Source organism: Sus scrofa, chromosome 13 (assembly GCF_054392235.1).
Source record: "Sus scrofa isolate SSC_HxYL_T2T_F1_AM1 chromosome 13, Sscrofa_HxYL_maternal_Yorkshire_Landrace_v2.0, whole genome shotgun sequence".
NCBI classification, from domain to species: Eukaryota; Metazoa; Chordata; class Mammalia; order Artiodactyla; family Suidae; genus Sus; species Sus scrofa.
In genome coordinates, this window is record NC_139395.1 from 83,377,855 (window position 1) to 83,404,751 (window position 26,897).

Sequence of the window (26,897 nt, forward strand, 5' to 3'; positions counted from 1 at the left end):
ACTTGCTTTTCAAATTATCAAGAAAAATAGAAGTCATATACAAACACATCTAGATTATCAATTCAGATTCTTTGTTCTAAAATATGCTACCTTTAACAAATTTCATGATAGGTTTACAAAGGCCATTAAATGTTTTATGAATATGGAGTTCCTGTCATGGCTCAGCAGTTAGTTAACATGACTAGCATCCATGAGGATGTGGGTTCGAACCCTTGCCTCGCTCAGTGGGTTAAGGATCTGGTGTTGCCATAAGCTGTGGTATAGGTCTCAGACTCAGCTCAGATCCCATGTTGCTGTGGCGTAGGCTGGTGGCTTCAGCTCCAATTCAACCCCTAGCCTGGGAACTTCCATATGCCACGGGTGCAGCCCTAAAAAGACCCCCCCCAAAAAAAAAAAATTATGAATATATATAAAGTCAGATACTTTGAATAAAGACGTAGATTTGTTTTTGGTTCCAAATTCATGTGTAACACTGAGACATGTTAACTCAAAGCTTAAAACAGCTTTTAGGAGTTCCCTTTGTGGCTCAGTGGTTAATGAACCCAACTGGGATCCATGAGCATGAGGGTTTGATCCCTGGCCTCAATCAGTGAGTTAAGGATCTGGCATTGCCATGAGTTATGGTGTAGGTTGAAGGCGCGGCTTGGATATGGTGTTGCTGTGGCTGTGGTGTAGGCCAGTGGCTGCAGCTCCCATTGGACTCCTAACCTGGGAACCGCCATATGCCGCAGGTTAGCCCTAAAAAGACACATAAATAAATAAAAATAAAATAGATATTATACTAACATCTAATTAGATGCTTTTAAAGAGAGCAGTTTATTAGGTACCATGGTTTTAGCAATGTAAGCCTACAATAAGTAATTCAAAGTTGAGAGTTTTACTTTTATTGAATCACTATTTACTGTTTTGGGACCCTTTCCCTGAGGCTCACTGCACATGCATAATGAGGAAGGCAAAAATCTCAAGTTCTTTAAAACGTAATGAGAACAAAGGGACATGCTAGGATAACAGAATAAACTATAGTCACAGTCACTTTCCAGAATTCAAGAACTACAGGACCACAAAGAACTACGTTTTGCTCTAACACCAACACTGGGGTCCACAGAAGCAGCAAAGGGTTTACACAGGGCGGAAGGAACGCAAGGAAACTCCTGTCTTTTGCATCCATGCTTTCAATCCCACCCACACCAATAAAACCTTCCAAAAGAAAAGCAGTAGATAAAAAATACCTAACAGGCATCCGGGAAACAGATTCTCGCATCCGACGCATTGTCAAAGAAGGCAGTGCTGGGACCCCACTATCACCAACAGTGGAATTTGGGAACAATCTAAATGAAATCAGAGAAAGACTGGTTTATAGACTTGTGGTAATAATTTTACAGTCAGCCTGCCTGGCCTTGCAAACTCATAACTACTCAGGCCGAACTATTCCTAGTCACATTTTCTTGGACCATTTGGGCTACCAGAGTAAAGGGACTACCAAACCAAGTGACTGAGTATGAATGACTACGGAATGTGAAAAATCCTGACTTGCCAGTGAACACAGAGTCTCTAATGTGCATTTTTAGGAAATGCTGCTTCAATGTCCAGCTGTATCAAAATAATTTTTTCAAAAGCTATACACAGTAGGGCACTTTATAACTAACCTAAATCATGCAGAGCTTTTCTGGAAACATTATGTCTTGATCAAAAGACTGAGGGAGTTCCCGTTGTGGCACAGCAGAAACGAATCAACTAGTATCCATGGGGATGTGGGTTTGAATCCTGGCCTCGCTCAGTAGGTCAGGAATCTTGTGTTGCCATGAGCTGTGGTTGTAGGTCAGACGCGGCTCGGATCCTGCGTTGCTGTGGCTGTGACTTAGGCCAGCAGCTGAAGCTCCAACTGGACCCCTAGCCTGGGAACTTCCATATGCAGTGGGTGCAGCCCTAAAAAAGCAAAAAAAAAAAAAAAAAAAAAAAAAAAAAGACAAATATGAATAATAAATCATCTTTATCACCAACAGTCATAAATAAGGAAAGAGATATTAATACTAATCAGGACATCCTCCCTTCATGAGATAAGCACTTAATGCCCAGCAAGTTCACATTACCTCACTTAATCCTCATAAAAACTTTGCAATGATAGTAACATTCCCTTTTTTCAGATGAGTGAACTGAGGCTCAGAGGTGACAACACTGAGGAGTTTGTTTGTTTGGTTTTGGCTGCAGTGTGCAGCAGCTTGATGTAGAATCTCAGTTCCCAGACCAAGGATACCAGGGATTCAACCTAGATCACAGTAGTAAAAATGCCAAGTTCCACCAAGGAACTCCCAAAAACGTCTGCTGGACTCCAAAGTCTGTGCTATTTATGCTACCCAAACTCTCTTTGCAAAAACAACATGTGACTACCAGGAAAGCAAAAAAGATGTTCCCATCATGATTTAATAACACTTCCTTAATTTTTCTAGTACCCTCAAAAAGGAAAAAAAAGCTCAACTGTGACTTTTCATATCCCCGTTAACAGTTTTAAAAAGTACTTTTAATTTAAACCGTACTTAAAAAAAAATTAGTTTGTCTCTATGGAATGAATTATTTTAGTAACTGGTTTGTCTTCCGAGGGATACGTGTGTTTTTTAAGGTCTACTGTAAAACCTTTTTTTTTAAGCCACACTTTCAGCATATAGAAGTTCCTGGGCCAGGGATCAAATCTGAGCCAGAGCTGCCACCTCCGGCACAGCTGCCACAACGCCAGATCCTTAACCCACTTTGCTGGGCCAGGGATCAAACTGGCGCCTCCACAGAGACAGGCCAGATCATTAACCCACTGCGCCACAGAGGGAACTCCTGTAAAATCATTTTAGGTGTAATGTTTTCCCTGAGGTGAAAAAAACAGAATCAACCATACTGTGTGTTCCTTCTCAATGTCAAAGGTCTGTTCTGTGTATTTAAAAAAATATGGAATAGAGTTGACTGGCAACCTAGTAAAAAAAACTGGGGGGAGGGAGTTCATATCCCTTTGCTCTTTGCCTTACTGAATCACAGTATATCAATCTCTATTTGACAGGTAATAGTCCTACCAGCTCGTTTCAGAGAATTATACACATTAAAACTTGATAGTTTCAAAACTGTCATGTCTCTGAAGTAGAACATTTCCAGATCGTGATAATTCATTAAATAAGTCTAAAACCCAGGTATGTCAGTCAAATATACTGTAAGAACCCTCAAAAGAGTTCATACCTTCCTACCCTCTTACATTCTTTGAAAAAAGAGTGATGCCTTACAAGAGTTGTCTGATATTACTCCAGTCCACACACATAGTAGGTACTTTGGTGCTACAGTGTTCATGAAACTTGTAGCCACAAGTCTGACATCGAAATCCATTTAGCAGAAACTTCTGACAGATGTCACAAAAAGCAAGCTTCAGGAAGGTCTTCCGAGCCTGGAACAAGAACACAGGTATGAATTATGCTTAATAAATGATAACAAAAGATAAAATAATTTCCTTTTTGGCCCCAAGAGGTTTTATTAGAATCAAGAATGATACTTCCAACACTTGTGAAACTCATACACAGAAATTAAAGGACATCTGTGATCTAACGAAACCTAAACTGCCTTATTGTAAACAATGGCATAGATAGTTTTAAACAATCCAACATCATATATGCTTATTTTCTCTGAGAAATTCCTATTATGCCAGCCAAAGCACCCAACATACTACAAAGACAGAAGAGATCTGTAACTCACAAAGTTGTGTGTTGTTAGGGGAACGTGATCCAGGAAATCTACTTGAAGTTCCTCTCCAATCAATGAGGCAGCATCAGTATTCCAATCTAAACGTGCCTTTTTACTAAAAAGAATTTTAAAAAACAGAACACAAAAGAAAAATATTTAAACTAAGTAAGAGTTCGATAACAGCTACCATTTAGCTCATGCTACATAAGATTTAACTTATATCGCATACAACATTAACTTATTTATTCCCCCCCCCCAACTTTTCTTTGTCTTTTTAGGGCCACACCTGCGGCATATGGAGTTTCCCAGGCTAGGGGGTCAAATCGGAGCTAAAGCCACTGGACTATGCCACAGCCACAGCAACTTGGGATCCGAGCCAAGTCTGTGACCTACACCACAGCTCATGGCAATGCCAAATCCTTAACCCACTGAGCAAGGCCAGGGATCGACCCTCGTCCTCATGGATACTAGGCAGGTTTGTTAACCGCTGAGCCATGGAGAGAACTCCCATCCCCATTATTAAAATGAGAGAATTGGAGCTCTAAGAAGGTAACTTGCTCAAGGCCACACAGAGAGTGTAAAGGACTATTTGGAATCTAGGTCAGTCAGACATCAAGGTTTATACTCTTAAAGTTTTCAGAGTTCCCGTCATGGCTCAGTGGTTAAGGAACCCGACTAGGAACCATGAGGTTGCAGGTTCGATCCCTGCACTTGCTCAGTGGGTTAACGATCTGGCGTTGCTATGAGCTGTGGTGTAGGCCAGCAACTACAGCTCCAATTAGACCCCTAGCCTGGTAACCTACATGTGCAAAAGGCAAAAGGACAAAAAAAAGAGAAAGTTTTCTTTAAACAATGAAATAAAACAAACTCACAATAAAGGAAATATGCAGTAAATTGGACTTCATGACAGTAAAATCCTATAAAAATCCTAAAATCCTACCAAATGGGTTATAAATACTGTTACAGTAGCAAAATTTAGGCTTCACTTGCCTACATCAATCTAGAATATACATAAATAGAAAGGAATCACAAGTGAAATCTACTTTTCTATTAATAACAGGCTCAAATCTATAGAATTGTTTGCAGGGTCTGTAAATACAAATTGATGAAAGACTTAACTGTCTTTAAATTTACTTTGAGACCATTCTTTCTCTGCCTAGAGTAAACAAGACTGAAAAAGATACATTTAAGTAAAAAGTAATGCCCAGTTCCCTTCCCTTCTCTGGAAGGAAGAATGTTCTCAGACAGGGAGAGAACACTACATCTATAGACCATTCAAACTTCTCCCTTTACCTACCAGAAGTGTATTAGAGGCATTTTCTGATTATCTAACAGTAAATAACCTATCCCTTAATATAATTCCCTATAAAAAGCCTGGGAAATCCCACATTACTCCAAAGTCCTGTTTTGCCCTAACAAAGACGGAGAGGGTCAGTCTTCAGGTGGTGTCCATCCCAGAGAGAATGCAGGGTAGCTCCAACAAATGCAGCCTTGGTTGAGAATGGTTCAAGCCTGTCACTGTCTCAGAGCCTCTCTAGACTTTAAGAGGCACTATACACTGCCTTGGGAACCAGCCTGGGACTGTACCCAGATAAAGCTGACATGTGCTCAAAGATTTGCACTTCAGCAAAATGCCTCCTAAGCTGAGAGGAATAATACCAATGAATTTATGCTCACTCTTTTGAGCAGACTCACTCCCTAGGCTAGTCTCTCAAACTGGGGAGCCCCCTGAAATATTAAAAAACGTAAGCTAAAGATCAATAACAGAACTAGCACTTTCCAAGAACAAAGTTAATATTATAACCCCAGATTGTTTTTTTTTTAAGGGGGGAGCATGACAATACCATAGTTGTAGATAGCTCTGCTGCTATGAGGTGTTACTCCTAGACTTTGTGGGGATGCTGCTATCTTGCCACCACCATTAGAAATAGGATAAGCTATGGATCTTCCTTGAAGCAGAATTCTCCTGCATCTTTTAGCCCAGTATCTGTCAAACTGCTGTGATTCAGTAAATACTGACTGAATAAAAATGAATGAGTGAATCATAAAAAATCAATCCCTAAAGACAGCCTTCTTTAACTATAAATAATAATGCAAATACATTCTGAGTAACCACTCTGTATAATGAATTACAGCAAAGACAAGAATCATTGTTCTCAAGATACCATCACATTACTATTTCCTTCTATGGAAACACTATCTAACACCTAACATGTATTTTATTTTTCAATGTAATATCCAAGCAAAAAATTCACATTCTTATTAGTGTTTTATTCTTCTGAATTGTCTCTTTGTAGACAAGGATATTCAAATACTCACTATTCTACAGGAAGCTAGTACAAATTCTTTTTTATTTTTTATTTACTTTTTTTTTTTTGTCTTTTTGTCTTTTCTAGGGCTGCTCCCACGGCATATGGAGGTTCCCAGGCTAGGGGTCTAATTGGAGCTGTAGCCGCCAGCCTATGCCACAGCAACACCAGGTCTGAGCCGCATCTGTGACTTACACCACAGCTCACAGCAACGCCAGCTCCTTAATCCACCAAGCAAGTCCAGGGATCGAACCCGCAACCCCATGGTTCCTAGTCAGATTTGTTAACCACTGAGCCAGGAGGGGAACTCCCAAATTCTTTTTTAAATGAAGTAGTTATTATTTGAAGCTAGGAGATCCTTACTAATATGAAGGTAGAACTGGCTGACTTTTGAGAACTTACCCCTTATGTTCATGGAGAAGTCTGAACACTGCACAGCACTCTGGTTGCAGGCCCCTCACCTTGAGAGCTTTCATAAGGCAATCATGCAAGCTCATTCCATTCCGCACATTGACCTACAAACAAAGGACAACCCTTTAGAACCAACACAGGGTGAACATACGCACCCCTTGGAAAGGTGAGCAAAGAAATAAATACACCAGTTTGCAAAGGTGTCATACAGAAGTTTATGATAGCATTGCTTGTATAGGTGAACCCTGAATAACATGGGTTTAAACTGCACAGGTGCACTTATACATGGATTTTTTTTAAAAAAAACAGAAATACATGATTTGTGGTTGGTTGAATCTGAAGATATGGAACAGCAGATACAGAGCAACCACATATACTGAGGGCTGACTGTAAGTTATACTCAAGATTTTCAACTGAACACAAGCTTGGTGTCTATAACCCTTGAGTTGTTCAAGGGTCAACTATAATGTAAACACACACAGAGGGGAAACAACTGGAATGTCCAGCAACAGGTGAGTGCTGTTGAATAAAGTATGGAATGTCTGTAAGTATCACACTGTGCTCTACTATGTTACTTACAATGACCTGGCAGAAAAGTGTCCATCATATGTTAATGGGGGAAAATAGTCTTCAGAATAAAAGAGTAAAGTTATTTAAAGGGTTTATATATGTTGTATGAGTGAGAAAAGAAATATACTCAGATGTTAGCAAAATGGTTGGGAAAGAGAAAATGGTCAAACTTTCCCTTCGTACATCTCTCATTTGTCTGATGCAAGGGAATGTTCATGCAGCATAAATATCCACCAACAAGGAAAATAAGCCAATCCAATCTGTAAACAATTATGGGTCTTCCTGGTCAAAAATTTGTATTTCAACCTATTTTCAACAAAATGGTTGATCTTCCTAACAAAAATTGCATCTCACATGCACTTCACATGAGTGAGGGCAAGCAGGAAGCGGAGGAAACAGAGCCTCTGCCCTGCTGTAAGGACAAATATCACTGATAGTTTAAATAAACACACACACCCATTCCAGGCAGCCTTAGCAGTATACACCCCTGCCCCTCCACATGCACCTGTACTCAATCCTCAAAAGCTAGGAAGACACTCAGAAAGGCCCAAGAGAAAGCATGGGAGCCCAGGGTGCTAATAATGGCAGCTATATAAAAATTTCAACTAAGTGGAGTTCCCTCTGTGGCACAAGTTTGGCAGGATCTCTACAGCACCAGGACACAGGTTCAATCCCTGGCCCAGTACAGTGGGATCCCAAGTTGCCACAGCCATGGTGTGGGTCACTGAGCCACAGCGTTAAGGATCTGGCACTGCCTTGAGCTCTGGTATAGGTGGCAGACATATGGCTGTGGCCTTTACCGTATGGTGTAGCCACAGTGTATGGTGGCTGTAGCTGTGGTATAGGCCCACAGCTCAGCTCCGATTCAACCTCTAGCCTAGGAACTTCCATATGCTGCATGTGCAGCCCTAAAAAGCAAAAAAAAAAAAAAAAAAAAATTAAAAACCAAGCAAAATTAAAATCATTTAAAAAATTAAAAAAAAAACCAAGCAACTACTAATTATACTTCTAAAATTATTTAAACAGACATATTCTGTCACTCTCTTCTATACGACTCCCCATGGATACATGCTGTAATCAGTTAAATCTACTGGTTTCTGGGATCCCACTAAGTGATTATGATAGTCATTCTGGGCTCCAGCACAGACACAACTGGGGATGATTAGAAACAGCTAACTGATGCTGCTGGCCAGCAAGGGACTCCTTCCTCCTCCAACGCTCTCCTGAAGCTGAATGCCTGGTGAAAGAAGGTGGTTCTTTCAGAGACATACAGTCCATCTTCAGTCAAAGAAAAAGGAGAAACTAACTTTCTCTGATAAAATCTTCTCAAAAGCTGGCCAAGCTTCCAAACCACTCACTGGTCCCTAACCACTAGGAGTGCTCAAATGAAGGCTGTCGAGGATACAAAGATGTAGAAAACACTCAGAAATAATCACAATTACCATTTTACTTATGAACTAACCACCATAGTCAGCAAAAGCCTCCTTTCATGAAGGTCAGAAAATAGCTCAATGTATTACATAACTCATCTAGATGATACACCTTATAAAGGGCAATATGAGGATTAAATTTGGACCTGGTTGTCTTAAAGTTCCGTACACTTAATTATTATGCCACCCTAAGTTTCCCAGTCTCCCAGGCAAACCACAATAACACTCTGCAGCAGCACCACCAAATGGTCTTCAGCTTCCCATCACATGCACACTTTCCACCTGGGCTCCCCACTTAAAGTTTGAAAGAAAATTAATAAGAAAATATATAAGTAAAAATCACTTTGCAAATGAAAGACTACTGTTGAAATACAAGGGGATTATTATTATCTATTCTGTCAGCCATTAAACTTTCATTTTTAGGAAAGGAACAAAAACAAATTTACTCAAGTTTTGCCTTCAGTTCAAAATGTACCTAAATGTACAACACTATGACTAGGAGGCTCTTCAGGTTCACAAAAGTAGTATAAAGGAAGTTTTGTTTTAAGAAAGTTTTAATAAACTGAGGAGAGTGCAATAGTTAGAAAACTGAGAAAACCCTGGAGTGTACTTCCCAACCTTGGAATCTTGCCTTGCCTAGGTACACAGAATAAACACAATACACTGATTTTATACAAAGAATGGAGGGTGGGAAAGGAGGAGGTATAGATGTTTTGAACTAAGGTTTTCTCAAATCTCCCACCAAGCAAAATTAGCACAACTTCACTTTTCCGTTTCAACCTGGTGGTTTTTGTTTTTTGTTTTCCCTCCCAGGATAGTAGGAAACTTTCTGAGCAGCAATTTCTTAGAAAAGTTGGGGTTTAGGGCCAGAAATTATGCAGGAATAACTGGCTAGTGAGTGCCCCACAAAAGAGCTGTGATTTCTAAGCTACCGCCAGCTCTGCCCCAGGGCCTAGAAAATTTACCAAAATAATTTTTTCTAGATAATTTTATCTTCCTCTATATATACTACTGTAATATCATGAAAAATTTTAAACAGTGTGCTTTAATATTCAGAACAAAAAAGTTTTTAATTAGCTGGAAATGTCCAAGGGAGCTTTTCAACACATCTTTTGAATGTACTATTTGTTTAGATGATATGGCAGAAAAGAAGACATTCCAGGCAAGACTAATAACAGAAGGAAAGCCAAGAGGTGGGAAAAAGCAAGGAATGTGAAAGAAATATAAAGCAATAAAGTCTGCAACTGGAAAGCCAATTAATTAAGACCCTAATTGGAACCTCTTACACTGTTTGTGGGAATGTAAATTGGTGCATATACTATAGAAAACAGTATGGAGGTTCCTTAAAAAACTAAAACTAGAGTTATTATATGATCCAGTCATCCCACTTCTGGCCATATTTCCAGAAAAGATGAAAACTCTAATTCAAAAATATATGCACCCCAATGTTCACAGCAGCACTATTTATAATAGCCAGGACATGGAAACAACCCCAGTGCCCATCAACAGACAACTGGCTTAAGAAGATGTGGGGTGTGTGTGTGTATATATATCCCAGAGAATATCATTCTAAGTGAAGTTAAGCAAAGAAAGACAAATATTATATAATAGTATGAAAATGAGTCTATATACAAAACAAACACAGACTCACAGACATAAAGCACAAACTTATGGGTACCAAAGGGGAAAGGCAGGAGGATAGGAGTATGGGATTAATAGACACAAACTACTCTTCTTAAAATAGATAAGCAACAAGGATTTACTGTATAACACAGAGAATTATATTCAATGTCTTGCAACAACCTATCATGGAACATAATCTGAAATATATATATCTGAATCACTCTGCTGTATACCTAAAACTAAACCAATATTGTAAATCAACTATAACTATATTAAAAAACAAACAAAAAAGGAGTTCCTGCTGTGGTACAGTGGGTTAAGAACCCAACTACAGCCACTTGGGTCACTGCAGAGGTAGAGGTTTGATCCCTGGCCTGGCACAGGGAGTTAAGGGATCTGGCCTTGCTGCAGTTGTGGCATAGGTCAGAGCTGTGGCTAGGATTCAATCCCTGGCCTAGGACTTTCCACATGTCTCAGGCACAGCCATTTAAAAGAAATTCACAGATTGTGCCTGTCTATAAGATGATCAGCATGATCCATAATGTCTTCTATAGGCTAATGAATAGCTACATTTTGAGAGGAATGTTCACGTACCACTGTTCTTTGCTTGTTTGGCAAAAAAACACGGATAGTGTTGCTTGTCTTAGAAGAGTCCGTAAGTTTGCCATCATCTGATGCCCGACGCTGATAGCCAAACTGCTGAACTATTGTAGGGGAGATGCAGCTGGGGCCATCAAACACTGCGTCTTTGAATCCAAAACCATTGCTGATCGTCTTCCAGGCCCCCTGTATGTGCTCCATTGATGCAGCTTACAAAATACCTAAACCTGGTTTAAAAAAAAAAAAAAAAAAAAAAAGACAATTATAATTTTTGAAAAGTAGTTAACAATGCAATAGAGTAATTTTGAAAACAGTTGTATGTGGGCTTTCTTATAGATAATATCTTCTGCTTAAATATATTATTCAGAAAATTTCTACTTTAGTATACTTTTTTATATTTAACTTTTTTTTTTTTTTTGTCTTTTTAGGGCAACACTCACAGCATATGGAAGTTCCCAAGCTAGGGGTTTAATTGGAGCTGTAGCCGCCAGCCTACACCAAAGCCACAGCGATACCAGATCCGAGCTATGTCTGCGACCTACACCACAGCTCACAGCAATGCCAGATCCTTAACCCACTGATCGAGGCCAGGGATCAAACCCACAACCTCATGGTTCCTAGTTGGATTTGTTTCTGATTTGCCATGACAGGAACTCCTATATTTAACTTTTTTATTAAAGTACAGCTGATTTACAGTGTTGTGCCATTTCTGCTGTACAGCAAAGTGACTCAGTATACATATACATACACATTCTTTTTACTTTACTATAAAATATTTCATAGACAACTCAGAAATATGCAAAATGGGGACTAGAGATCAAAAGACTCACCAAAGCATATATATCAAGTTAAAAGACAACCTGGAACATAAGCCCAGGTCTCTTAATTTCTAGTCTAATACTTTTTCAATTCCATTTCCCTTCTTCTTTGATTACTGTGTATTAAGTATGAGCAACTACCCTTGAGTATTAGTAACACCTTATGAGAAGTACAAAAAAAAAAAGCGTAAGCTGTAATGTTCTGCCTTTGAGGAAGGAAAAGGAACTAATATTTCTAGGATGCATATTAAGACACTTTATACATAAATGATCTCATCTGGGGGTCCCTTGTGGCACAGCAGAGTAAGGATCCAGCATTGTCACTGAAGCAGCTTGGTTTGCTGCTACAGCACAGGTTTGATTCCTGGCCCAGGACCTTCCATGTGCCAGGGGTGCAGACAAAAAAAAAAAAAAAAAAATTATCTTATTTGTGTAACAACCCAAAAAGATCTTAAATCCTTTCTCCAACCACCCTTTATTTTACTTCTGTGCCTAAATAAGGCACAGAAAAACCATGCTATTTGCCAAAAAAAACATCCAGGTGATAGGTAAAAGAGCCAAATTCTGTTTATATTTAAAGTACATGAATCTTCCAACATAACATTCACAGTTTGGTTTTAGTGCAGAAACAAAGCTTATAAATAGAAGCAAGCAGAGATAGTCACCTAACAAGAAATAATCATGTTTTAATCAAGCTACAAGAAAACTGCAGTCAAAGTCCATAGATAGCCACACAATGACAGTAAGTCAGATACTCTGCAGTAAGGATGTGCAATGCCCTGACATTGACTGGGAATCAGGAACCATGCACAAGTGAGAGGTGTTTCCTCCTTTAGAAAACAGTGAAGTTGAAAGGGAATCCCATTCTTTTCAAACCTTCCTCCTTTAGGAACTTGTTTTATCTTATTGTTAACATTATCAGCAATAGTTACCATTTACTAGGTACCTACTATTATGAGGTAGTGTAAACTGCATATATCCTAGTCATATTATCTAACCTGACCCTTAGAGGATACTCTAGGCAGGAATTACATCCCCGTTTTACAGATGAGCTTTTACTGGCAGAGGTGGGATTTAGAATCTGGCAGCTGTGTCTGACTCCAGAGCCCTTACCTTCTTATATATAACTCTGACCCTTAAAATAAGCCATTTAGAGCCAAAATGGTATAAAGATCATTTAATTCAAATGTCTTATTAATCTTAACCAGAAGTTTCTGCCTGAATAGCTGCTATGTGCTAAGCTCTTTCTCATATCACATGCCTGAATCAAAAGTGGATGAAAGATACTATTCTTAGCTAACAGCTGAGGAAACCTGAGAAGTTAGAGACTTAAGATCACGACCTGGCATTACTCTCAGTCTTGGCACAAGGTTTTTGGAGGAGAATATGGTTTAAAAAAAAAAAAAAAAAAAAAAAAAAAAAAAAAACCTGTTAAAAATTTGAACTCTTCTCTTTTGTTGGGGGGGGGGGGTTGGTTTAGGGCCGCAGGTGTGGCGTATGGAAGTTCCCAGGCCAGGGGTGAATCAGAGCTACAGCTGCCAGCCACAGCCACAGCCACATAGGATCCAAGCCACGGCTGTGACCTAGACCACAGCTCACAGCAATACTGAATCCCTAACCCACTGAGCAGGGCCAGGGATCAAAACCACATCCTCATGGATACTAGCAGGGTTCGTTTTCAGCTGAGCCACACAGAAACTCCCAAAAATTTGACCTCTTAAAGAATGATCTAATAATTCAATATCAGTAAGAATTTATCCTTCAGAAGTATAAGGAAAGTATATAAAGATATATGTACAAGCATCTTCACTATAGCATTGTTCATAACCTTGAAAAACTGGAGAAAAGACCAAAGACTTAATAGCAAAGTAAACAAACATGTTAATACTCATGTAAGAAATGAAGTAACTTGGAGTTCCTATTGTGGCTCAGGGGTTAACGAATCCAACTAGCATCCATGAGGACGCAGGTTTGATCCCTGGCTTTGCTCAGTGGGTTAAGGATCCGGCATTGCTGTGAGCTCTGGCGTAGGTTGCAGACGTGTCTTGGATCCCACGTTGCTGTGGCTGTGGTGTAGGCCAGCAGCTGCAGCTCTGATTCCATTCCTAGCCTAGGAACCTCCATATGCCATGAGTGTAGCCCTAAAAAGACAAAACAAAAGAAAGAAAAATGAAGTAGATCTGTATGTGCAGGCATGGAAAAGGCTGCCCAAGACAAAATGAAAAATGAAAAATGTAGTTTGAATCTTCTTTATAGTAATCTAGAAAGAGGGAGGAAATCTGGAGTGATAAATGAGTAAGGAAAAATCTAGAATAAACAAAATACTAACAGTGATTATTTCAGCAAGGTGGTGAGGAAATTTTTCCTTTTTATTTATCACCTATTTCTACTTTTTGCTTTGTACTTTACTATTACACTATAAACTTCTATAAGCCTATTTTATTTCTGGAAGGGGTAAGAGCAGGACAAATCCCAGAGCCTTCAGGACCATGATACACTGCCTCCCACTTTTAGCACCTATACCCAGACCCCAACACACTCCTAATTCTATTTCTTATTTACCATGAGGTCACTTATTAGGAGCATCTATAGCTTTTCTCTTCCCTAGATCTTTTTTCCCAGCTAAAAAGGAAGACTCACCTGAGCATCTCTCTAATCTGAAATGATGTAACTCATACAGTGTATAGACATAGCACAGCCAGGGCAATCTTAAAAATGCAACTCATCATTTCTCTGCTCTGTTTTAAGACTCAAAATAAGACTCAAAATAAAAGCTAAACACCTTTCTAAACAGTCAAACTTCACACCTCAGCACTTCTGAACTTCGAGTTGTTCCTTTCACCTGGAAGGCTAAAACCTCCAGAAACAAGCAAGTTGGCCTTTTCAAATCATTATAGTCTTCACCTAAAACACCTCTTTGGAGACATTTTCTCTCTCCACCCTCACCACAAGACCTCACTCCCCTACCCTCATCAAATGACTCTGTCTTATTTTCTTTCTTTTTTTTTTTTTTGTCTTTTAGGGCTGCACCCGTGGCATATAAAGGTTTCCAGGCTAGGGGTCCAATAGGAGCTATATATGCAGGCATGGAAAAGGCTGCCCAAGACTTTTTGGGGGGGTAGGGTGGGGCAGTCTTCATTGATAAATAGGTTACAGTGAAATAAATACCATAAAAGTTTTTAGGGGAATAAAAAAGTAGAATCTCAGTCTCTCGCCACCCCACCTCCAGTTCTTGGCCTCAGCCTTCTTACTGGCCACCTTGGAAGAGGAGGCTGTGGTGGGAATGCCAGGCTTTCTCGGGCCCTTGGGGGCCTATGCCTTCCTGGCCAGTGGTTCAGGCTCCATTTTGGACCTACACCCTTGACAGGGGAGGGGCCTTGGCGTTGGGGGCCTCCTAAGTCCCCTGGGTGACAGCCTCATAGGGACCTCGTTCCCCATCTTCATTTTGGCTGCACCATACTCCCAGCCTACACCAGAGCCACAGCAACACAGGATCTGAGCCGTGTCTGCGACCTATACCACAGCTCACAGCAACCCGATCCTTAACCCACTGACTGAGGTGAAGGATCAAACCTGCGTCCTCATGGATTCTAGTCAGATTTGTTAACCCGCTGAGTCATGACTGGAACTCCTGTCTTATTTTCTTCATGCCACTTACCACCATGTTAACTGTTTACAGATTTTGGTCAGTACCTCCCACACTCTTTCTGCCCCTGCCAATCTAGCCAGTATCTCTTGCCAATCTTACTCACTGTATTCTTTTTTTTTTTTTTTTCCTCTTTTTAGCGCCATACCTGTGGTACATGGAGGTTCCCAGGCTAGGAGTCTAATTGGAGCTACAGCTGCCGGACTACACCACAGCCACAGCAACATCAGATCCGAGCCGCGTCTGCAACCTACACCACAGCTCACGGCAATGCCGGATCCTTAACGCACTGAGCAAGGCCAGGGATCGAACCCACAACCTCATGGTTCCTAGTCGGATTCACTTCTGCTGTGCCACGATAGGAACTCCCTCACTACTACATTCTTAGTCCTTAACGTAGTAACTAGAACATAAAGGAACTCAAATATTGATTAAATGAGTTAAGTTAGGTACCAGAATAATGCGGCAAAAAAAATCATTTTTAATATAAAAAAAAAAAAACCTGTCAAGAACTAGTAAAATATGAATTAAATCTGTTTGGCAGTATACCTTTAAAAAATATCTACTATTCAGCAAAAAACAAACTGCAATAAATTGCATTCTGTAGTTAGTTGTGGGGGAAGACTGTATTATATTTTATTGGCTAAAGAGGCCACTTATAAGACTTAACTGTAGCCTAAGTCCAAGAACATAGTTATTCTATGATGAATTCTAAGTCTTGCAGGCACTTAGAAAATAACAGTGCTGGTGCTTAGTAGAGAACACACTACAGTAACTGTTAATAAAAGCTGACAAGAATGGGAGAAAACCTTTGCAAACGAAGTGAGTGACAAGGCATTAATCTCCAAAACATACAAACATCTCATAAAACTTTAAATAAAGAAAAAAAACCCAATCAAAAAATGGGCAGAAGATCTAAATAGACACTTCTGCAAAGAAGACACACAGACGGCCAAAAGACACTTGACAATACGCTCAACATCACTAATTATTAGAGCAATGCAAATCAAAACTACAATGAGATTTCACCTCCTATCAGTCAGAATGGCCATCATCAAAAAGTCAATAAATGCTGGAGAGGGTGTAGAGAAAAGGGACCCCTCCTACACTGCTGGTGAGAATGTAGGTTGGTGCAACCACTATGGAGAACAGTGTGGAGGTACTATAAAAAAAACTAAAAACGGAGCTGTGGTAAAACAGGATTGGCAGAGTCTTGGGAGCCCTGGAATGTGGGTTCAATCCCCAGCTCAGCACAGTGGATTAAGGATCTGGTGTTGCCACAGTTTCAGCCTAGGTCAAGATTGCGGCTTAGGGAGTTCCCATCGTGGTACTGTGGAAATGAATCCAACTAGGAACCATGAGGTTTCAGGTTTGATCCCTGTCCTTGCTCAGTGGGTTAAGGATCCCATGTTGCTGTGAGCTGTGGTGTAAGTCACAGATGTGACTTGGATCCTGCATTGCTGTCGCTGTGGTGCAGGCTGGCATCTGTAGCTCTGATTAGATACCTAGCCTGGGAACCTCAATATGCCATGGGTGCGGCTCTAAAAAGACAAAAGACCAAAAAAAAAAAAAAAAAAAAAAACACATACTGTGGCTTGGATCTGAGCCATGGCCTGGGAACTCCATAGGCCAAGGCCAAAAATGAAAAGAAAAAAATATATATAGGAATTCCAGTTGTGGCTCAGCAGGTTAGGAACCCAACGTAGTGTCCATGAGCATTCGGGTTCAATCCCTGGCCTTACTCCGTGGGTTAAGCATCTGACTTACCACAAGCTGTAGGTCACGAATGTGGCTTGGACCTGGTATTGCCGTGGCTGTGGCATAGGTCGGCAGCTGCAGTTTTGATTCAACCACTGGCCTAGGGAACTTCCATGTGCCACAGGTGTGGCCTTAAAAAGAAAAAAAAAAAAGAAAAAAAAAAAAAAAAATCCCAGAAATCCCACTCCTAGGCATATATCCGGAGCAAACTATAATTCGAAAAGATACATGACCCCAATGCTCACCAGGGCATTGTTTACAATATCCAAGAAATGGAAGCAACCTAAAGAGGACTGCATAAAGAAGATGTGCGGATACACACACACACACACACACACACACACACACACACACACACACACACACACACACACTCTCCAAGTGAAGTCAGAGAAAGACAAATATGGTAAGAGATCATTAATATGTGGAATCTAATAAAAAATGATACAAAAGAACTTATTCACAAAACAGAGACAGACACAAAGATTTTAAAACTGAACTTATGGTTACCAAAGGGGAAACTGTGGGGAGAGACACACACCGGGCGGTTGGGATTGGCATGTACACACTATTATATATAAAACTGATCAGTAACAAGGACCTACTGTACAGCTTGGGGAAATCTAGTCAATACTCTGTGATAGCCTATATGGGGAGAGAATCTGAAAAAGAATGGATATATATGTATATGTGTGGCTGATTCACTTTGCTGTACACCTGAAAGTAGCACAACACTGTTTAAGTCACCTACATGCCAGTAAATTTTATAAAATAAATAAATAATAAACGCTGGCAAAATAAAAGCAAACCCACTTTAACTTTCAAGTTTTTCATTATTTATCATTCAAATTTTTATTTTCCCAGGTCTATATCAAGACCACTTATAGGCTGAGAAGCATGCTAAGATAGTGCCTCCCAATATTTTTCCATGTCACTCACAGAAAAATCCTATTTTAATTTAAAACATATCTACATGAACAAACTCAGTCCAAGGGCCCTATCAGATGCCCCAAGGCTGATGCCTATACCCCTAACCTGATCATGGGAAGCTCTATGCCAAGGTACTACATAATCAATTTGTGAGGAAGTGTACAAATCTAAAAACAAGACGAAAGCAACTTCTAAAATCCATACAGCAGAGTTCTCTGCTGCCCTAGTGGTCAAGGATCTGGCACTGTAACTGCTGTGGCATGATTTCAATCCCTGGCCTGGGAACTTCCACATGCTGCAGGCATAGCAAAAAAATAAAAATAAGGAGTTCTTGTCGTGGTGCAGTGGAAACGAATCCGATTAGGAACCATAAGATTGCAGGTTCGATCCCTGGCCTTGCTGAGTGGGTTAAGGATCTGGCGTTGCCGTGAGCTATGGTGTAGGTCGCAGATTCAGCTCAGATCCTGCACTGCTGTAGCTGTGGCAGAGGCCGGCAGCTGTAGCTCCAATTGGACCCCCAGCGTGGGAACCTCCATATGCTGCAGGTGCGGCCTTAAAAAGCAAAATAACAATAATAACAAATAAATAAAAATGAAATAAAAACCATACAGCAGCAATATACTTCAATCTTAAATGGAGAAATTCAGAAACCTCATTGATACTACTCTCACATGTAAATGTATACATAACAAAAATGTAAATCTAGCTTCTAATATTGTGATCTCTCCCTCTGATCTGTTGACCAAATGTGCTAATACACACACACACACACACAGGCACAATAAAATTAAACAATCCAAAGTAGAAATCTGCTTCTGACAGTAAAAGGTCTTTCACAGTACTCAAGAGAAATTTCAAAATACATGCATTATCAGTGGAGAAATTCATTATGTTAGAAGAAATCAATCATTTAAAACAAGACATATCTACTTCCCTATAATAGGACAGGGAAATAATAATAATGGGATTACTATTCTTAACATAAAAAGAACTCCTAAAAATTAATAAGAAAACTTTTAAGCTTTAAATAGGTAGTATTTCACACTTTAATATTTAAGCAGAAAAACTACTGGACTTTACTGCTAAAATTGTAAATTATTCCTCATAATGCAAGATGAGACCAATGCCACCATCATCTGTCACAAGAGATTTTAAAAATACTTTAAATGACGTGCTGTACAATACCAAAAGTAAACCAAACATTAAAAAAAAATGCATTAAGTATCTCTTGATATTTACCCAAACTTTTCAGCCCTTACATAAAAGTGTATTATTTAAAAGAGGATTGTTCAGAATGCCCTCTGAAGAAAACTTTTGTGACAAAATGGTTATAGGAAATCTAAATTTAAAAGCTCATTTCTGCCCAATGATTTAAAAAAATATTTTTTAGATAACCCTCTTCACATATACAAAATAGGAGCTTTATTTTTATTTATTTATTTATTTTTATTTTTATTTTTTTTTTGTCTTTTTGCCTTTTCCAGGGCCGCTTCCAAGGCATATGGAGGTTCCCAGGATAGGGGTCGAGTTGGATTCGCTAACCACTGCACCACAACGGGAACTCCAACAGTAGCTTTATTATGACCAAAGTTCCCTGACCTTAAACATCTATCTAGTGAGACAGCCTGAGAATTTGTATTCAACAGACTAAACATTTACTTTTTTTTTTTTAACCAAAAAGGACATAGCATATTCAGAATTTCACTTACTGTGACAGCTAGATTCTATAAATTTAGGAAACCTACAATTTATCTAATACAAATTCTAGCCTATGCTAGAATATTTTAGGTGCAGCTGCTCCAAGCTGCTTCCTTCTGCATTCTCCCCCACCCCTACTCATCCTCATTACAGAGCACCTAAGAACTCAAAAAGCCTAGATCCTCTCACTACTCTTCAGTTAAATATTTGCCACAATGGGCTCAATCCTAGATTCGGTCTCTGAAAGACATCAGCAGATGGATGTGGACAGAAAAAGGGGCAACTCATTAGCTGCTAGAAAGCTTAGCTTTCTATAGTCACCCACTTTATGTGTCAATCTTTTTTTTTTTTTTTTTTTTTGTCTTCTTAGGTTCCCAGGCTAGGGGTCCAATTGGAGCTATAGCTGCTGGCCTACACCACAGCCACAGCAATGTGGGATCCTTATTAACACACTGAGGAAGACCAGGGATGGAGTCCGCATCCTCATGGATACAAGTCAGGTTCCTTAACCACTGAGCGAAGATGGGAACTACATGTATCAATCTCGAGTTGATCAAAATTTCTCTTTATTATTTCCAGCATAATATCTGAGCATGGCAGTTTCCATAGTTTCAGCAAGAAGTCTGCCTTTTATTGATTTTATGCTTCATTCTGTCATAGCAGAGTTTGAAGATACGTTCTCTTCAGTCATGTAATTCATGATTTTTTTTATGGCTGCACCCAAGGCATATGGAAGTTCCTGGGCCAGGGATGGAACTGCACCTCCACAGCCTAAGCCACTGCAGTCAGATTCTTTTTTTTTTTTTTTTCTTTTTTTGGTCTTTTCTAGGGCCACACCCACAGCATACGGAGGTTCCCAGGCTAGGGGTTGACTGTTGAATCGGAGCTGTAGCCGCTGGCCTACGCCAGAGCCACAGCAACGCCAGATCTGAGCCGAGTCTGCAACCTACACCACAGCTCGTGACAACGCCAATCCTTAACCCACTAAGCAAGGCCAGGGATCGAACCTGCAACCTCATGGTTCCTAGTCAGATTCATTAACCACTGAGCCACAACAGGAACTCCTGCAGTCAGATTCTTAACCCACTGTGCCACAGCAGGAACTCCATGTAATTCATGATTTTATAGTCTAAACTCTTTTTAAAGCTCTACCTTTCTATATTAAAAAGTTCATTTTTACTATCATAGTTCACCTGTCATAATCACTCAAACTCACTTACTCTCTACATGAATATTTCTTTTTAGAAATTTAGAGAATGATACATTTTCTTTTCATGGTTTTGGAGTCCCCTAGTGGCTCAGGAGGTTAAGGACATGGCATTATCAATGCTGTGGCACAGGTTTAATCCCTGGGCCTGGAACTTCCACATGCCATGAGTGCAGCCAAAAAAAGGGGGGGGGGGTTTATAGATTCTACATAGTACTGACTTTGAGAGCAAACAAAATAACCACAGTAGAAAGATACATAGCTCTGAATTATGCAGCAAGGGGACTCAAGGTAAAGTCAAAGGGCAAACCCCTTAAAAATCTGATAGGCTCTATTTTGAGATCCACTTCAGTTGCCTTCTTTGGCCCTTTGATTGGTACAGTAAGTAGTCTTCCCCCTTAGAAAGTTTCACTTTCTACAGTTTTAGTCACCCATGGAGAGCCATGGTCCAAAAATATTAAATGGAAAATTCCAGAATTAACAATTCTTAAGTTTTAAATTGCACACCTTGGAGTTCCCATTGTGGCTCAGTAAGTTAAGAACCTGACTAGTTATCCATGAATATACAGGTTCAATCCCTGGCCTCGCTCAGTGGGTTAAGGACCTGGCTGTTGCTGCAAGCTGTGTTGTAGTCAAAGATGCAGCTCAGATCTTGCATTGCTATGGCTGTGTCATAGGCTGGCAGCTGCAATTCTGATGTCAGCCCTAGCCTGGAAACCTCCATTTGCTGCAGGAGTGGCCCTAAAAAAATAAAAAATAAAAATAAAAATAAATAAAGTGTACACCTTTCTAAGCTTTTTGATTTCTGAGCAGTGTGATGAAATCTCACACCAACTTGCTTCCTCCAGCCAGGGATGTGAATCATCCCTTTGTTCAGTACATCCACACTGTATTCTCTACCTGCCCCTTAGTCATTTAGCAGCCTTCTGGGTTATCAGGTCAGCTGTCTCAGTAAAACAGTACATGTGTTTGAGTAACCCTTATTTTACTTAATAACAATGGCCCCAAAGTGCAAGAATAGTGATGCTGGCAATCCGGATATTCTCTTACTGTGCCTAATTTATAAATAAACTTTTTTATACGTATGTATGTATAAGAAGTAGGGTTCAATACCATCTGCAGTTTCAGATATTCACTAGAGATCTTGGAAAGTATCCCCCACAGACAAGGGGAGACTACTGTATAACTAAAATAGCACCCAATATGGTTTTAAACAAGGACAGAACAGGTACCTTCTTCTTTTAATTATAGTTGAATTATAATGTTGTGCAAATTTCTGCTATACAACAAAATGATTCAGTGATACATGCATATACATTCTTTTTTTTTTTTAATATTCTTTTCCATCATGGTCTATCCCAGGAGACTGGATATAGTTCCCTGTGCTAAATACAGTAGGACCTTATTGTTTATGCAATCTAAATGTAATAGCTTAAATCTACTAACCCCAAACACCCAGTCCATCCCACCCACAACCCATTTTGGCAACCACAAGTCTGTTTTCTATGTCTATGAGTCTGTTTCTGTGTTGTAGCTAAGTTCATTTGCGCCATTTTTAATTCCACATACAAGTGACAGCATATGGTATTTGCCTTTCTCTTTCTGACTGACTTCACTTAGCACAAGCATCTCTAGCTGCATCCATGTTGCTGCAAAGGGCATTATTTCATTCTTTTTCAAGGCTGAGTAGGACTCCATTGTATATATGTCATCTGTCAATAGACATTTAGGCTGTTTCCATGTCTTGGCTATTGTAAACAGTGCTGCAATGAACACAGGGGTGTATGTATCGTTTTGAATTATAGTTTTGTTCAGATATATGTCCAGGAGTGGAACTGCTGGATCACATGGTAGCTCTACAGTTTTCTGAGGAAGCTCCATACTGTTTTCCATAGTGGCTGTACCACCAACAATGTAGGAGAGTTCCCTTTTCTTCACACCCTCTCCAGCATTTGTTATTTGTAGAGTTACTAATGATAACCATTCTGACCGGTGGTGTGAAGTTACCTTCTTTAACAGTCAAATTCTTTTAAGACTCAAAAACTCAAGTCTCTTTCTTTCCTAGACTGTAACTTTTTCAAACTGTGGAGTATGACCCATTAGTGTTCAGAAAACCATTTTGGTGACTCAAGATCAGTTTTCTTTAAAAAATTAGAATAGATATTCTAAAAGCAGAATATATCCACACAGCACAGGTAATAATTATTTTGAGAAATCTTTGATTCAGGTACACATACATTATAAAACATATTTCTTAGTGTGGATCACTACTAAGTTTGAAAGCTACTGGTGTAATTTAAAGCCCAGAATCCTTACCAGAGCTTCCAATGATTTCCCAAATGTATTTTTCCATACAAAATACATCTTCTTGCACTGAATGATCAACTTAAGGATCCATTTAGTCTTAAACTGTCTTTCTTAGTTCTACCAATGAACTTTCTCCATGGGTGCTAATTCCATCTTCCATTACATTTCAAAATAGTCATTTCTGCTACTTCATGTAATTCTTCCAGTTTTTACGTATTTCATTGCCAAGTAGACTCAAAAGAACTCAGTATACTAAGTTTTCATTCTTTTCTCAGGCACCATTAGTTATTTTGTGACCTTACTGATCATTCAAATTTACTGTGAAAATACCTACATTAAGGGATTCACTGATAGTAATCTGAGACTATTCTCCATGGCTGATTAGGTTACATGGCTCACTAACTTCTAAATAATATGACATTTTTAAGGCACAGAACTTATACGCCCATGGGTCTTACACTATGCAGTCTCATTTCCTCTATTATTTTACCCTATGTTGAAATTCTAATATTTCATTCTCTTTCAAAAAAGCCCTTCCTCTATACCTCCTCATTTATCACTTCTTATAATGATCTTTGTTGCTATGAGGTCTTCTGTTTCCTGTTCTTTTCTGCTTTTAAAGAAAATACCAAATAAGAGTGAGGTGTTAATTCTATTTCACTGAACTTAATGTAGATTCCACTTCCAATTTAAATCCTTCTCCAAAGCACACACAACAAACTATACTCATTCAGTCTGGTAACTTTAAAAAAAAAAAAATCTTCTCTTCTGGATAGTTTCAGAGATCTAACCTCTGAATAGCATAAGAACCTTAAAATGTACAAAGAAGGTTTCTGAATGTCTTTCTTTGAGGGCAGCCCCTGCATAGAATTCTATATGTCTCTATGAGGCTTTGGTCCTCTGTGATGTTCTTCAGGTAAAATTCTTCCCATAAGGCCTCCCTTTTTTGCTCCCTATTCATAAAGAATTTACCGCTCCCTCCTGTTTTTCATATTTATATTATTCACATGTATATTAACAGCCCTTCCCACCCTGTATGGTAATTATTTACTTACATGTCTGCCTCCCTACCTGACCATAAGTTCCTGGAGGATAGAGTACACACATGCCTCTTGTTTTCCCAGAACTGATCACGCCATCTGACTCATAGGAGTTATTCAACCAAGACTTCAAAATCACTGTGATGATTGCTGCAGAATCCACAATATATTAAATATTTAAATTTATGTAAATTATTAAGGTAAACAGCTAATTTTAATGCATAATATAAAATTATAACCACAAGCAAGTGTCCATGAAAAATACAAATACCTAACAAACTCTGGCTATCTGAACAATAACAACACTGGCTTGTCCTCTATTTTGACACTGCCAAAACTCACTGGGAAACAAAATATATTCACCAAAAAATGAATTTCTTAAAATTCTATACCAATTAAACAGCAATAATATTAGCTAACAACTACTGAGTTCTTTCTTTTCAGTGTGTACAATACTACTGAGTACATACTACAGTATAGTAATAATGAGTTTTTCACATTTTGTTATGTAAGTATCAGTTCTTTAAATGTAATAAAATATATAAGCCTCCTAGGAATTCTTTGAGAGATATTATCCTGATTTTGGAGATGAAGAAACTGAGGACCAAAAACGTTAACTAAAATTGTCCAAGATTACCAGATGCCGAGTTGCTGTGGCTCTGGTGTAGGCCAGCGGCTACAGCTCCGATTAGACCCCTAGCCTGGGAACCTCGGGAGCGACCCTAGAAAAGGCAAAAAGACAAAAAAAAAAAAAAAAAATTGTCCAAGGTTACATAAGTAAGATAGACAGCCAAGATTACTGACAGAATATCTAAGGTCAAAAGAACCCAAAACTTTTACCAGAGCTTTATCACATCATCAGTCTTTACTCTTAAGGTAGATAAGATCAGAGCATTTGTGGGACAGGCTGCTGCTAAGATGAGGTGCCAGATTTCAACCTTGTGGCTGCCTGCTCTAGCTTCCTGATACTGGCTCTTTCCTTCTACTCTGGTAGTTTGTTTTTACTATGTTTTTATTTTTAAATGATATAATTAAATTTATAAATGGGAGACAAATAAAGGAGAAAAGTTACACATAATCTTATTCATCCTAATAAAACATTTTTGGGATATTTTTGCTAACTTCCTCCACACCAACTTTCTCACTCTGTCTCTCATGCAATAAACATTACTGAGCAACTACTACTGTTCTACTAGATGCCTGGGTTAACTCAGTGAATTAGAGACAAAGACCCCCAATCTCAAGAGACGCCAACTTTCCAGTGGAGGGATACAGAATAAAGTAAATTCTGTAATATAATTGTGGATGATAAGTGCTGGGGGAAAGGAGAAAAACTGCAATGTATATAATGAGGTCAGAGTAGGCCTCAATGAGGAGGTAACAGTTGAGCCAAGAAGTTAGGGAGTTTGACTTCAAGGCAGGAAGACCAGCCAGTGAAAACCCTAAATCAGGAGTGTCCTGTGTTCAAGGAATAGCAAAGAGATCACAGAATTCAGTGAAATGAGAGTACAAGTGGAAGAGGGGAATGCAATTAACATCGTGTTTTGTACCATATAAGGACTCTCCCTTTTACTGAGTGAAATGGGAAGCCAAAATAGGTTTTGAGCAGAGGAGACACAAAATCTGTAGTAAAAGGACTAGTCCAACTGTTGTACTGCAAATAAACTACACAGGTAGTAAATACACAATTACAGAGTTCATAAGATGTCTGGGCCCAAGAATTAACTGTAAAAAAGAATAATAACTCAATGGGTTGTCATGAAAACTGTTCAACAATGTTTGTAAAGCATTTAGCACTGTGCCTGACGCTGAGTGATACTGTTATAGCTTTTGCCTTAGACAAGGATACTCAGCATAGGAAATGAGAGAAGGTAGAAATTGAGCCTATGCCTCAGTAAGTCTGGTTATATAGACAGCATCAGCCTGAAAGAAGGGCATTCTCCCAAATCACATGAAGAGTACAGTTCTGCTAGCTGAGCTGTGGACCTTTTGCTATTTAGCAATGTTGCTCTTGGAGCTAACTGTGGCCTTAATACTTGTCCATATGCTGTACATATGCAAAATTGCATTCTCAGTCCAAATCCTACGTTATTCTCCTTCCAACTTTAAATAGTTGATAGTTAAATCAAACCCTCAACATGTTCGATATGTCGTCCTTAATCTATTTTTAAGTCACATATTTTTTTCAGATTGGAAAATCTCTGAAATCAGAAGATAGCTTAAAACAATGATGTGCCTTATTTGTCCTAACAGAGAACCTGAAATGAACACCATCAAATATACAGGTATTTTGCTTAACAGCTAAGGTGTGAGACCCCTGGGTCAAAAGTTAAGAATTATGTATGAATGCTGCTACTGTCATGTTTTTAATATTTAAAATTGGTCTTGGGTGAATTTTTATTTTTAAGATAAGCTTGTGGAGTTCCCGTAGTGGCTCAGTGGTTAACAATCCGACTAGGAACCATGAGGTGGCAGGTTCAATCCCTGGCCTTGTTTAATGGGTTAAGGATCCAGCGCTGCCGTGAGCTGCGGTGTAGGTTGCAGACGCGGCTCAGATCCTGCATTGCTATGGTTCTGGCGTAGGCCAGCGGCTACAGCTCTGATTAGACCCCTAGCCTGGGAACCTCCATATGCCGCAGGTGCAGCCCTAGAAAAGGCAAAAAGACAAAAAAAAAAAAAACAAAAGATAAGCTTGTTTTCTGAAGCAACTGGTTGCTATCTACTTTCTCTGATCTTTTTGGGTAGAAGAGGGGGAGAGTAGGCTTAACCCGGAAAAGGAGGGGTATGCTATTTCATTTTCTTAGAAGTGACAAAGACTTCTAAAAGTTTAGAGAGGGTA

At 39.3% G+C, this 26,897-nt stretch overlaps 1 protein-coding gene across 12 annotated transcripts in view; it reads right to left on the bottom strand.

The window, feature by feature from the left end:
- RAF1 (Raf-1 proto-oncogene, serine/threonine kinase) overlaps positions 1-26,897 on the bottom strand; it is a 76,719-nt gene that overhangs the window by 19,607 nt on the left and 30,215 nt on the right. For 6 of the 12 annotated variants that reach the window (XR_014823828.1, XR_014823831.1, XR_014823830.1 and 3 more), the window contains exons 2-6: positions 10,649-10,881; positions 6,423-6,535; positions 3,724-3,826; positions 3,261-3,418; positions 1,230-1,328 (exon numbers count right to left, since the gene is read on the bottom strand). Coding sequence is in view for 8 of the 12 variants with exons in the window: in XM_021069350.2 (XP_020925009.1) it covers positions 1,230-1,328; positions 3,261-3,418; positions 3,724-3,826; positions 6,423-6,535; positions 10,649-10,855 (680 nt within the window). In the remaining 4 variants the exon portion in view is untranslated. Of the gene's footprint in view, positions 1-1,229; positions 1,329-3,260; positions 3,419-3,723; positions 3,827-6,422; positions 6,536-10,648; positions 10,882-24,073; positions 26,675-26,897 lie in introns of all 12 variants that reach the window. The other 6 variants (XR_014823829.1, XM_021069351.2, XM_021069348.2 and 3 more) reach the window with 3 other exon arrangements.